The sequence below is a fragment of the Myotis nattereri genome, assembly GCF_964212035.1.
Source record: "Myotis nattereri genome assembly, chromosome: 2".
NCBI lineage: Eukaryota > Metazoa > Chordata > Mammalia > Chiroptera > Vespertilionidae > Myotis > Myotis nattereri.
This window is the reverse complement of record NC_138076.1, coordinates 213,506,129-213,519,343: the sequence shown is the minus strand read 5'-3', so window position 1 is coordinate 213,519,343 and position 13,215 is coordinate 213,506,129. Positions and strand designations below refer to the sequence as shown.

The following is a 13,215-nucleotide window of genomic DNA, read 5'->3' as shown; positions in this document are numbered from 1 at the left end:
CCCTCCCCCCTTCCCGTGCTGTTTATGCCGCAGAGGGGAAGGGGGTAGACACTGCCGGAGGCCTGTGCCGGTGCTCTGCTCAGGAATTTGGAAATATTTCCTATGTTCTGTTGCTTAAACACGGCAAGTTCTTCAGGCTCGCGACAAATCCTCTCCCTAAGCGGAGGCCTGTTAGGAACACGGGGCTGCGTGAGCCCCACCGACACCCCCGGTGGCTTCTGGCCCTTCCCCCGCCCCCGCCTGGGTGGCCACACGTGGGCCTGGGAGGCCACAAGCACCTGCTCTCACCCTTCCGCTTCCTTGGCCCTCCCTCCCTCCCTGGCCCTGTCTGTCCTGCTTGGGGGGAGGGGGGACCCCTGTCCCAATTACCCCTCTATTCCCGCCTTGAGATCAACGGGGCGGAAGGGGACAGCTCACAGGCGGCACATGCCTCCCTGTAGCAGCTGTGTGACCCTGGGCAAGTCTCTCGACCTCTCTGAGCCTTGGCCGCCTCCACTACAACCCAGCACTATGGCAGCCGCCTGGCAGGTTCCGGGAAGCGGCCCCTGGGGCTCCTTCCTTGGCGCTCACAGGAAAGGAGGGCGACCAGGGATGCCACTCCCCTCGCTGGGCAGGTGGGTCCCTCCTGGGTCACAGAATGAATGTGGGCGTTAGCTTGAGCCTGAGCAGATGTCCTGGGGAGGGCGGGCGGAGGCCAGAGGCAGCGCCAGGGGCAGCTCTCAGGGTGGAATCTGGGTGAGGCTGGTGGACCGGGCTGGGGCCGGGCGGGCGGGAGGTGGGGGGGGGGCTGGCAGGGGCCTCCCACCCTGGCACAGCCCTCCTTGCCCCTCACAGACCGGGGCCTGGGCCTGCTGGCACAGCCACTCACCTGACGCCTTCGTTGAGGGTGAACAGCTCCTGGTCGGGTAGCCCCTTGCGCTGGAAGACGGCGATCACCCCGCTGTGGATGCTGCAGGGGAGAGGAGCGCTGTGCCCAGACCCGGGACCCTCCCAGCCCCCGGGACCGCCCCCCGCCCCATTTCCATGGCAGCCTTCCTGCTGGGCTAGGGGAACAACGGTCCAGCCAGAAGCAGGGATGGACCATCCTGGTGGGACCCTGTCCACACCCCAACCTCAATCCCAAGATCCTGTGTCCCAGCCTCCCCTGTGCGCTGGGCCCCGCCCATCCCCCCTCCAGGACTCCTGTGTACCCCCACACTCCCCTTCCCTGCCCGTGCTCCTGAGCCCTCCAAGCCCGGGTCGCACTCCCCAACGTATCCAAGCTGCACCCCCCCTCCCCGTGCCCCTCCCCCCGGGCATCAAGGTGCCTGAGCCTGAGCTACTGCCCCCGCCCCGAGCGGCAGGCCCGGGATCTGCACCAGTCCTGCCCGGCGCTGCCCACAGGGCCTGTCGGTGCCTGGGCCCCCCTTCCATCCCCCGGTTCCTGCCCTCAGATCACAGGGGGCCGTCAGCTTTTGCGCACTTTCTGTGCGGAATGTGTGATGTGTTCGGGTAACTTGTTTCCACCGTTACGAAGTGTTGCTCACGTCTGTGCCCAGTGCCTGGCTCAGAGAGGCAGCCTGGTAAGTATCTGGTGAAATTCACCCCGACTCCCTCACCCTCCGAATCCAACCGATCCTGCCGCTGGGTCTCTGCTGCCCGCCCCCACCCCCCCACTCCCTCTGCCCCTGGGCCCTCCTCACTCACCTGGACCTGCACCCGAGCCTCCCCCCTCCTCCGCTGCGCCAGTCATTTCTCTGCCAGGCACCCACGCCGCAGACATAGCAGGCCTGGGCGCGGCATTCGAGGCTCCTCGGGAGTGACCGCTCCCGAACTCCCGGGCACCCTACACTCTCATCCCGAGTGCGGGGCCTGTGGGGGGCCGCACTCTGGGTCTTCGCATCCACTGCCTCTCCTGCCCGCAGGCAGCCTTCTCCTCCCGTCCTCTAGGCAAGCAGCTATTCAGATCAGAGCCTCGGCTCAGGGCCACGGCCTCCATGAAGCCCTCCCGCTCCCTCCCCGCTCTGTGCAGACTCATGTCCCAGCACTTCGCTGCCGATTCCCTTCCTGTTAGTCCCTCCCACTGGCCACCCGCTGAGGTTCACCACCCGACTGGCTGTGTGACTTGGTGAGCTGGGGTCAGCGGGACACGTGCTGGTCATGGCACAGGGCGGGCAGAGGCCACCAAGCTCCTGCTGCCCCGACTGCCTTCGCCAGCCCCACCCTTCCCAGCCACCAGACTGGCTGCCCACTTTTCAGACGAGGAGACTGAGGCTCAGAGAGGCCAAGGCCCCTCTGGGCAGCCACAGAGCTCGCCCGACAGCTGCGGCTCTCCCCTTGCACCGCCCGCAGGCAGCAGGCCCGGCCCCGCGTCCTGGTGGGTGGAGGGTCTGAGCGCTGTGCGCACGATGTGGGGACGATGTGGGGACGTGCCCGGTTCTGCAGCTGAACCCAGCTGAGCCCGGCGCCCGCCCGGATGCTCGTCACCCGATGTTCCGGGGTCTGGCGTGGGAAGGCTGCTATTCCCATGTCCAGGGACGTGCGGCCTCTGCCCTGTGTCCTGTCTGTGAGATGCGGGTCTTGCGTGTGCCCGCCCCGCTGCTGTGAGGATGAAAAGCCGGCCTGGCCAGGAGTCAGTCTCAGGTTCGGCCACAGCCAGGATCTACGCACCCAGCTCCCCAGCCACAGACTAAAAAAAGGGAAAACCCGGGGGGAGTCTAATGGCCACGAGGAAGCCAGCTGTCCTGGCGCAGCCGGCCCTGGAATCCGACAGCTGGGACCTCACTCTCAGCTGCTGGGGGCTGCTGGGGAGCTTGGGGGGGGCGGCGTGGTGCAGGCGGCCCCACCCAGCCCTGTCGCCACCCGAGGAACTTGCCCTGGCCTTGCACTCTGTCCCCTCCTGTCTGAGCAGCCCCGCCCACCGGGTCACCTGAGCTCTCACCCCACTGCCCACCTCCAGCCCCCACCCAGGCTGGCTCAGAGCGGGTGGGTGAAATCCCAGCTCTGGGCTTCCTGGCCGCACGCCTGGGCCAAACGTCCGCCCACCGTGCCTCAGTGTCCCCATCCACACAATGGGACTCAGCACAGCCCCTGAGGGAGGCGAAGGGGGCCGGCGCCCTACAGCTGTGACAGGAGAGGACGTCACAGAGGCTCTGGGGCCATCTGCTCTGTGGTTCCTCAGTCTCTCCCTCCGACCAGCACGTGAGGTGGGGACTGTCACACCCAGGCGGCCCCTCCCAGCGTCACACCCAGCCTGGAGCCCGGCCCAAACGTGGGGGTGGGGGTCAGGGCCGGGGGACAGGCACGACCCGCTCCTTCCCTTTTTCTCGGGCTGAGGTTCCAGCTTCTCCCAAGTCCAAGTTGGGTAAACAAACCCTGCTGAGCCCCCAGAGGAAGGGTGGGGAGGGTGAGAGGGCCCATGTGACTGGTCCTGCCCCCAAAACAGAAGTGAAACCCCAGAGGCCCCAGCTGTGGCCGCCTTAACCAGAGGAGGGCAGGCCCTGGCCCCGGGCAGGCGGCCTCCCCTCCAGGGGCCCCGCCCTCCAGCGGCTGCCCTCACTGGGCCATCCCTCAGAGGGCCTGGCCCTCCCCACGTAGGACACGAGACAAGGCCGTGTCCCAGCCTCTTCCCGGGCACTGGATGGGCACAGGGCTGGTGGGACAGGTCTGCCCAGGACTGGGGGAGGAAGGGCTAGTTGTGGGGTTCTGGGGGCACCGGCGGCACCCTGGCCTGGGTGGAGGCTAGCGTGGGACTGCGAGTGGCTGGGACCCAGCTGGGCATCGCCTCTCTGTTGCCCACCTGCCTGGCAGAGAGTGAGCGGGTGGGGGCCACCCAAAGCATGGCCTCTTGTGGGTCAGGGCAACGTACATCCGGGACCCCTGTCCTTCCATGGGCCCCTCCCCTGCTCTGGACCCGCCTCCAAGGCCTCTGAGGATGCGGTCGGGGAGTGGGGCCCTGCCGGTGTCCTCACGCTGCTGCCCCCAGAGAGCCTCCCCACCTCTCCATCCAAGGGTGACAGAGCCCAGTGTCCTCATCGGTACCCAGGGGGTCACACCCAGCCCTGAGGAGTGAAGTGGGGGGCTGCCGGCCCCCTCTCCCCGCCCCGGTGAAAGGCTCAGGGAGGCAGGTGTGGGAACCCAATCCTGCCCCCCATCCTGCCCCAATCTGACCACCTGGGAAGGGGGGTGTGGCCTGTGGGCAGGCTGACCTGCTCCTCAGCACACAGGTGTCACTCATACCCTGGTTTCAGTCCCCCTGGCTTAACCCCGCCCCCAGGGCTCCTGGCTAAAGGGGGTGGGGGGGCGGGCATACCCCACGCAGGCAAAGGCTTGGAGCTCTTCTCCAGTGGCACCGACCCGGTGAGCCCCAGCCTGGGCTCTGCCCCTTCCGGCAGGGTCAGAGGGGAGGTGCGAGCCCATTCCTCCCAGCTGCCTGGGCGCACCTCCCCATCTACCGGGCTGTGAGCTGTGCAGCCAGGTTCTGATGCCACAGGAGGGGGAGGGGGAGGCCCAGGCACGGGGCAGGGGGCGGGGCGGGGGGGGGGGCCCGCAGTGTGTGGCTGTCCAGCCTGTGGTGACGGAGGACAAGCCGAGTGGCTGAAAACAAGGCAGAGCTGTTTCCCTGCAGACGGACGGCAGGGAAGTCTCCACCAGGGTCTTCGGTTTCGACCTTTCCCAGCTGGAGCTGCGCCTCAAGTCCTCCTGCCGACACTCCTCCATCCACAGCCTCCGCTCACCTCCTCCCTCCATCCACAGCCTCCGCTCACCTCCTCCCTCCATCCACAGCCTCCTGCTCACCTCCTCCCTCCATCCACAGCCTCTCCTTCCATCCTCCCTCCATCCACAGCCTCCTGCTCACCTCCTCCCTCCATCCACAGCCTCCGCTCACCTCCTCCCTCCATCCACAGCCTCCGCTCCCCTCCTCCCTCCATCCACAGCCTCTCCTTCCATCCTCCCTCCATCCACAGCCTCCACTCACCTCCTCCCTCCATCCACAGCCTCCACTCACCTCCTCCCTCCATCCACAGCCTCCGCTCATCTCCTCCCTCCATCCACAGCCTCCACTCACCTCCTCCCTCCATCCGCAGCCTCCGCTCACCTCCTCCCTCCATCCACAGCCTCTCCTTCCATCCTCCCTTCATCCACAGCCTCCGCTCACCTCCTCCCTCCATCCACAGCCTCCGCTCCCCTCCTCCCTCCATCCACAGCCTCTCCTTCCATCCTCCCTCCATCCACAGCCTCCACTCACCTCCTCCCTCCATCCACAGCCTCCACTCACCTCCTCCCTCCATCCACAGCCTCCGCTCACCTCCTCCCTCCATCCACAGCCTCCACTCACCTCCTCCCTCCATCCGCAGCCTCCGCTCACCTCCTCCCTCCATCCACAGCCTCCTGCTCACCTCCTCCCTCCAGCCTCCTGCTCACCTCCTCCCTCCCTCCCTCCACAGCCTCCGCTCACCTCCTCCCTCCCTCCAGCCTCCGCTTACCTCCTCCCTCCATCCACAGCCTCCCCTTCCATCCTCCCTCCATCCACAGCCTCTCCTTCCATCTTCCCTCCATGCAGTGGTTCTCAATCTTCTGGCCCTTTAAATACAGTTCCTCATGTTGTGACCAACCATAAAATTATTTTCGTTACATTAGTTACATTCATAACTGTAATGTTGCTACTGTTATGAATCGTAATGTAAATATCTGATACGCAGGATGGTCTTAGGCGACCCCCGTGAAAGGGTCGTTTGACCGCCAAAGGGGTCGCGACCCACAGGTTGAGAACCGCTGGTCTACAGCCTCCTGCTCACATCCTCACGGCCGCTCTCACTCTGATCCCCTGTCTCAGAGGCCTTCACGATGACACTGGGCCCACCTGGATAACCTCCCTGCCCGAAGCGCCTTAACTTAACCACACCTGAAAAGTCCCCTCTGCCTCGCAATATAACGTGTTCCCAGGTTCCGGGGAATCTCAGGGAGTCACCACTCTGCTGACCCCATGCGGGCCACCTTGGAGGGGCAGGGGGCTCGGGATCTAGGGCCTGGCCCAGAGTGAGGAGGTGGGGTCAACAGGCCATCAAGGTCTCCACCCCCCTCAACCAGACTGCTCACCTGGAGGCTTCCAACCACCTTCCCTGGCCGCCTGGAGACCCCCTGGGGCAGAAGCGCAGGCATCCCCGGGGCTCCCTGAGCCTCAGCTGCAAGATGGGGGTCCTGCATCCCACCTGGAGTTATTTCGGGGGCGCAAGGAGCTCCTCCCACCCGAGTCTGGATGTTGTGGCTGCTCAGCATTGCTGAGATCGGGGTGGGGAGCACTGTGGGGTTGGGCCAGGGCCCCCTCCAGGACCAGGGGGGTGCAGGCCAGGGGGGCAGCTCCAGCCTCCGGGCCCTCACCGCCAAAACACACGTTGCCAGCCTCAGTGGGACGCGATCTCACACATGTCCTTGGGCAGTGGCTTCAAGTCACACCTGGGCTCAGACCCCAGGCCTTGGAGGCGGGTCTGTGGGGAGAGTGACAAGTGTCACCGGCACCCCGTGGCCCACACTCTCCCCTGCTCCTGCCTGGCTGGGCGCCTCCACTCTAACATCTAGGTGGGGCAGGTGCTGGGCTCTCCAAACCTTAGCACTGGGGCAGATCAGGCCTGGCAAGGAGCAGGGTATCACAATGGTTAGCACCCTCTGCCCCAAACGCAGGTGTGGGGGACCAGTGTTGGGGTCTGGGGAGCTCCCTCCATCCTCATCTCAGAACACGACCTTCTCAGAGCTGGAGGCCGCCCCCCCCACCACACCCCACAAATGGAGGCGGAGCCTAGATGCTGTGCCGCCAGTCAGGGATCCCCCGGAGCTGGGGGGGCAGGGAGGACCCGCCCTCCTGGGTTTGGACCTCTGGCCCTAGAATCCCGAGAAGAAACTTGTTTTCGGTCACCCAGTTTGTGGCGATGTGTGACGGTGGCCCTGGGACACCAATGCGGTCACACAGACAAAAGGGGGTGCATCTTGGACTTGAAATGAGGAGTCACGTCAGCAAGGCAGGACCCACTGCAGGCGTTCTGCCCGCGGCTGCTGTCCTGTGGGCCCGGCAGGGAGCCATGCGAAGACCAGAGGGCCCTGCCCCCATCGGCGTCACTCAGGGACCTGGCCGGGGGCACTCTGCTCCCTTCTTGGCTCAGTCCCCCTCTGCCTGGGGAGGGAGGACTCGCTCTGCCACGTCCTATGTGGGCCCGTCCCCCAGGGCACTGTGTCCTCCTCTGTGCCTCTAAACCGGGGGGGGGGGGGTATTGTCCCCCTCCCTGGGCTGTGATGGTGGCAAAGTGAGCCCAGGGCCATGAGGGGGCGGGCACACGCTAGGAGTGCAGATGGCGGGGTAGCTGCCTGGGCCTGTGGGCGCTGCTATGGGGAGGGACGTTCCTCAGCAGCCCGCCAGGCCCAGCAACAGGACGGAGCTGAGGTTCCCAAGTCCCTTAAGTAAAAAGCGGCAGAGGGACCAGGTGACCTCTCAGGGGAGACGCAGAGCTGACCGCAGGGTGCCCCCACCTCTGTCTGGGGGACACCAGGCAGGGCCGACCGCAACGGGTGCAGCTCACGAAGCTCAGGAACCAGCAGATTCCCGAGGAACCTCCCCAACCCCAACCCTGCAGGCCACCCCAACCCTGCAGGCCCACCCCAACCCTGCAGGCCACCCCAACCCTGCAGGCCCACCCCGGCAGGAGCTGGGGCCTGAGTTATGAGTGACAGGGGACCCGCTACCTGCCGGGCACTGTGCTGAGGGCGGTAATACCCACCTTCACGTTTAATCCCGACAGCAGCCCATTTCATGGGTAAGGACACTGAGGACCAGGGAGGTGAAGGGACTTTCTCCAGGCCACACCGCAGGGAAGGGGCAGAGCGGGGGTTTTAATAAAGGCTGCTTGGCTCCTCCCGTGACACCACAGCAGAGGGGGGAGGGGTGCTGTGTCTGTGTCCCCAATTCTGGGAGAGGGGACAACGCCTGTGAGGACGGTGCGCAGCCACTGGGTCAATGAGAGTCCCCAGCGAGACTCCCTCTTTCACTGTCTCCACGTGGGTCCTGTATGGAGGGATGGGCATGCGGGACAGATGGGGAAACTGAGGCAGAAACTTCCCAGCGCTCAAGCAGGGGGCAGAAGACAAGGCCGTCTGCGTGGAGCGCCCTGCCTGGCGGGGGAGGAAGGTCCCACCAGGACGCTCAGGAGCCCGCCCCAGGCCGCAGCCGGAGGAGCATCTGGCAAGACTTCGCCGCCAGGCGTGTGGGGGGTCAGCACCCACAGCTCCTCCCCGGCCTCACGCTCCCCCCTTTCCTTTCGGTGGGAACGTCTGTGTGTGAAACGCCCGCGAGCAGACACGCTGCTGAGGAATCCCACTGACCATCCCTCTCCCGGACCCCAGCCCGGCTCCCCCAACAAGGCTGGGGCGGCGGGGCTCCCCACGGCCCTGCCTTCGGGGACGCCTGGGGGAGGGTCGCAGGAATGCCGGCAGCTGCCGCCCCGCCGACAGCCGGGAGGACGGGGCCGCGCGAGGGAAAACCGCCCGCCCACCGCGATCTGCGCGCAGACAGGAAGCGGCAGCACCGCCCGCCGCGCCGCCCGCTCCTGCGCTTCGGCGAAATGGGAAAAGGCTTCCTGCCCTCGCCGCCCAGGTGGCCACGAGCCCGGCGCGGGGACGGGGAAGACCCCGGGGGAGGCGGCACGCGGCCCCGCCCACCCGCCACCCGCGAGCCGGGCGCTCGGGGCCAGCCGGCGCGCGGTCCGCTCCCTCCGCTCTAGGAACACGTCGCACTGAACTTCCCCGTCCGCCCCAAACTCCGGCGCCGCGACTTCTCGCGGACTGAACCGCGCGGTGCCCGCCGCACCCGTCCTCGCGGGGGGCTCGCCCGCTCCCGCCCACGGCGGCCAGGGCTCCCCGCTCCGGCTCTGGGGCCCCGGGCCCACGGGCGGGCCGGGAGGGCGCGGCCTTACCTGTTCCAGGTGGCGTTGGCACAGGCCCGGCGCTGCTGGGTGCCCCGCTCGTCCGCGGAGGCGGCGGCCGGCTCTCTCTTGCCCAGGTCACTGAGGCTGGGCGAACTCATGAACTTCAACCTGCGGAGAGTCCTCATCGTGACCCCGGCGGCCCGCTCCGCGCCCACGCGCGTCCGGCGCCGCGCCCTGCGCCACGCGCCACCCCGCGCCGCGGGCCCCGGCCGGCGCTGCGCTCTCTACGAGGAAACTTGGGAGAGAGCAGGAAGCCGAGCGGCCCTCCGGGGTCCCGCCCCGGCCCCACGCCTCCGCCCCGGGCCCGGCGCCGGCCGGCCCTCCGGGTTAATCATTGCTCCGAGCGGCGGCAGCGTGGAGCGCCCCGAGCACCGCGGGCAGCGCGGACCCGGCGCAAACACAGGCCGGGGGCGGGGCCAGGCCGGGGGCGGGGCCAGAGGCCGGGGGCGGGGCTAGAGGCCGGGGCGGAGCAGGTGAGGCCGGGGCGGAGCGGGGAGGAGGGCGGGGCTGTGCGGGGCGAGACGGGGCGGGGCCACGAGCTGCGGGCAAAGCCCGCGCCTCCGCCTCTAAGCCCCAGGTCTGTCCTATCCCGGTCGTGCCGGACCCGCTCCTCCGAAGGCCACCCACGCCCACAGGAAACCCACACGCGCGGTAGGAACAAACCAGTCCCAAGCGCCAGCCCCGCCCCGCCCCGCCCCCGCGGACACGGCCACACGATGCTCCCAGAACTCCCCCACTCGGCAGGGCCTCAACCAGAGGCACCCCCTTTTCCCTGCCCCTCCCACAAAGGCTGTGTTCACGCAGACGCCTCTGTGGTTCTCATGAAAGCAGACAAAGCCTTCAGCCCCTCCGCAGGACCCCACCCACCCTGCTACTCCAATGGGCCTCCCCTGGCCTGGAGGAGCTGCTAGATTGGGGGGCTGGGGGAATCAGGAGTGGCTTTCTCAGGGGACAGACAAGTAAAGCTGTTGCTACAGCCCCTGCCCCCCCTCCCAGGTCCCTTGAGACCCCATCAAAGGGAGCTGCCGGCCAGGCACGCACAGCGCTTTTAGATGCTTGATCCGGGCCAGGCTCCCTCTCGGAGTAGGAATTTCCCATTTCCCAGCCGAGGGAACTGAGGCTCCGGCATGAAATAACTTGACCCATGTCATACAGTCAAATGACCAGCTGGGCCTAACCAGGCCTCCAGTGCACATGGCAGAGACCCCCTCCCCCCCCCCAGCTTCTGGGATTCCCACAGGTTCACCCACCCCTGCCCTTGCCCCTGTCTTCAGGTGGCAGGATGGCAGTGCGGCCTGGTCGCCCTCCTGGCCCTCCTGAAGCTGTGCCTGAGCGGAGCAGGTCCTGGTGCCAGCAGAGCCCCGGCCCCACGTCTTCCCCCCGAACCCTTCCCGTGTGAAGCAGTGGGGAGAGGCGGGGCTGATCCCAGACGCTCAGCGTGAGAAGGATGGGAAAAGCCCCGCCCCTGTTGTACAGAAGAGGGAAGCTGAGGCCCTGAGGCCACTGGGTCTCCATGGAGGGTGGCACTCACCCTCGATGGTGGAACCAAAACACCCGGTCCCTGGGAGAGAGGTTCCGTACCACGGAAGGAGGCGAGCCACCTCAGGGTGTCACTGCGCAGTGGAGGGCGACATCAGTGCTCCCACTCAGACAGGAGCCTGCACCTCAGCGTGAAGCAGGCAGTGGGTGGAGTTCGGCAAGGCCCAGCCGAGAAGCCAAGGGGCTCCTCTTGTGGCTCCGGGAGCCAGGGGAGACCCACCGAGGTGAAGAAGAGCCTGGTGAGAAGACACTGTCCAGTTCAAGTCCAACAGCATTTCCTGACCACCTACTACGTGCCAGCCATACCCTCGTCCTAGGGAGGCAGAGCCCCAGCTGACAAACTCCGGGGCTCTGAGCCACAATCGCGGGCGTGGACGCTGTTCCCAGAGCTGCCACCCCAGGCTGAGACCGTGTGACCTCCTCACCTGCCCCCAGCCGCTCCCTGGTGGTTTCTCACCCTTTAGAAACATCTGTGGGTGCTGCTCCTTCCGCCTCCACTGTCACCGCTCCAGGCGGAGCTGATGGCATCTCTGGCCAGGATGACAGTCACCTCCTTCCCCCGCCCCCGGGGCCACACGGGGCAGCAGACCAACCTTTCCTCCCCGGGTAGTCGGAGAGAGCCTTGCTGGGCACCCCTGTGGGTCCCCATCGCCTGGCGATCAAGTCCGAAGCCGCAATCCTAGAAAGGGCCTGCCCGCCTGCGCCCTCGCTCCCCCGCCCCAGGGTGTCTTTCAGCGAAGGCTGCCTCCCCTCCCCTGGCTGCCTTTACCCTGGAGGAGACTCAAGGTTGCCCCTAGTCATCCGGTGGCTTTTTGTCCTATGCCATAAGCCACACTGTGGTGACGTCTACACTCCCGCGCCCCCACGCAGTGGGCACGCAGTGGGCACGCAGTAGGCACACAGTAGGCATGCAGGATGAATGGCTGGATAAACACCTGTCTCACAGGAGGGAGGGATTAGACCAGATTGGCGCAAACGCCTGAAGGAAGGTGCCACCCTGGACAGACGGAGACAGAACAGGGCACTGCCCCTGGCGAGGCGCAGGGAGCCAGCTGGGTGGGTCGGGGTGAGAGGCTTTCCTGAGCTGGAGGCGGGCTCAGGAGAGGCAGGCAGGCTCTGGCTTCCATCAGCCACTGAGCTGCTGGCTGGACTGCTCAGATAAGAAACTCAGGGAATGTAGGAGCAAGAGGAGGGGCGCGGGGGGGGGGGGGGGAGCTGGGCGGGGGTCTTGGTGGAAAGGGGGTGGGGTGGCAGCAGGGGCTGGGGGAGGTGGCCGCAAGGAATTCCAGAGGCAGGCATGGCCGGGGGTTTAAAAGCAGCTACAGTCAGAGTTAAGGAATTAGCTGTGAGCGCCAGGCCCAGCAGTCGACACCCCGCAGCCCAGGGCTGGAGCAGCGGGGACTCTGTGCGGCTGTGACAGGCAGAGGGACACTGCGGTGGTGGGGAGCAGCCGGCCCCCAGGGCCACAGAGCCTGAGGCCGAGGCCAGGAGGGGACCACGCCATCACAAACCCCGGAGCGGGCCCTGGGCGCCAAGGGCCAAGTCCAGCCCCGCGTGGTTCTGCAGCGCCTGCAGCGTGGGGGAGGGGCCAGCCCGGGAGCCGCACCGCGGGCTTCACAGCAGAGGCTGAAAGGAAGCCCTGACTCCTGGCTTCCCAAGAAGCGTCAGATGACCGGGCCTCGGGCCCAGGCCCCACGTGACGCCCTCCCTGCGCTGCTACCCCCGCAGGCAGGCACGCGGCTCCCGGTGCCCCCGGCCGGCCACTCACCGACGGGGCCTTCCAGGCCTGGAAAGGGGCGGGGGGCTGAACAACTATATGAGGGGGCGCCCAGGGCAGGCCCCTCTGTGCCCGGGCTCTGGGAGGAGACACTCTCTTAAAGGAAAGGGAGGCCAGAGGGACCCATCCATGAGCCCCCAAAGCTGCCTGAGTGAGGACCTACGTCCCCGCCACACGGTGCCAGGAGCAGGCACAGGGCCCGGTCCGCAAGCAGCACCCACTGTCCCCAGGGCTTGTCCTTCTGCAGGGAGAGGGAGCCCTCAGTTAGGCGGCCAGACTTGGGGTCCACCGGCCCTGCCGTCAGGTCAGGTGACGGCTAGAGCCTCAGTTTGCGCACCTGTAGGATGGGTGAGGCCCGGGGCTAGGCTCCTGCCTTCTTCCCCATCGCTGCCACGGGGGAGTGTGGGGGGCAGGGGGAACCCGAAAGCCCTCTAAAGGCCACGTGCGCCCCGTGGACGGGCGTGGCTGAGGCGGCGGCCCTGCTGTCTGGTGGCTGTGACGGCACTGAGGGCCTGGCCCGGAGACATCACCCTCACAGGGGCAGCGCCGGGACCTGCAGGACGGCCTGGCTCCCGCGGGAACCGGGGAATCAGGGTCCTCAGGAGGCCTGTGCCCTGGGCTCTGCAGACCCTGAGCCCGGTACCACCTTCCGCTGTTTCCCACAGGTGGGCAGCCTGGAGCCCGGGGCCAGGGCCTGCAGGCACCCCCGCCGCCTTCCCCAGCTCCGCGCCTCCCACCTGTGTGGGGGTGGGGAGGCAGGGCGGAGGGAGGCCCCTCGAGTCATCCGGCCTCTAGTCCTCGAAACGCGGCCAGGCAGGGGTTACAGAGAAACTGAGCCAGTCAGAGCCAGCGCAGAAGCTAGAGCCAGCGGGACTGTCCCCAGCTCCCTCGCTCCTGCCAACAGCGGCTTCAGCCCTGCCCACCCCGGGCACTGCCCGCTCTGAGGGG

General features: G+C 67.1%; 1 protein-coding gene across 3 annotated transcripts in view; it reads right to left on the bottom strand.

The window, feature by feature from the left end:
• Positions 1-13,215, bottom strand: part of PRR5 (proline rich 5) — a 44,493-nt gene that overhangs the window by 13,323 nt on the left and 17,955 nt on the right. Inside the window, exons 2-3 of one of the 3 annotated variants that reach the window (XM_081082978.1) lie at positions 8,940-9,059; positions 869-949 (exon numbers count right to left, since the gene is read on the bottom strand). In XM_081082978.1, coding sequence (XP_080939104.1) covers positions 869-949; positions 8,940-9,049 — 191 coding nt within the window. In that variant the 5' untranslated portion in view covers positions 9,050-9,059. Of the gene's footprint in view, positions 1-868; positions 950-8,939; positions 9,303-13,215 lie in introns of those variants that run through there. The other 2 variants (XM_081082977.1, XM_081082979.1) reach the window with 2 other exon arrangements.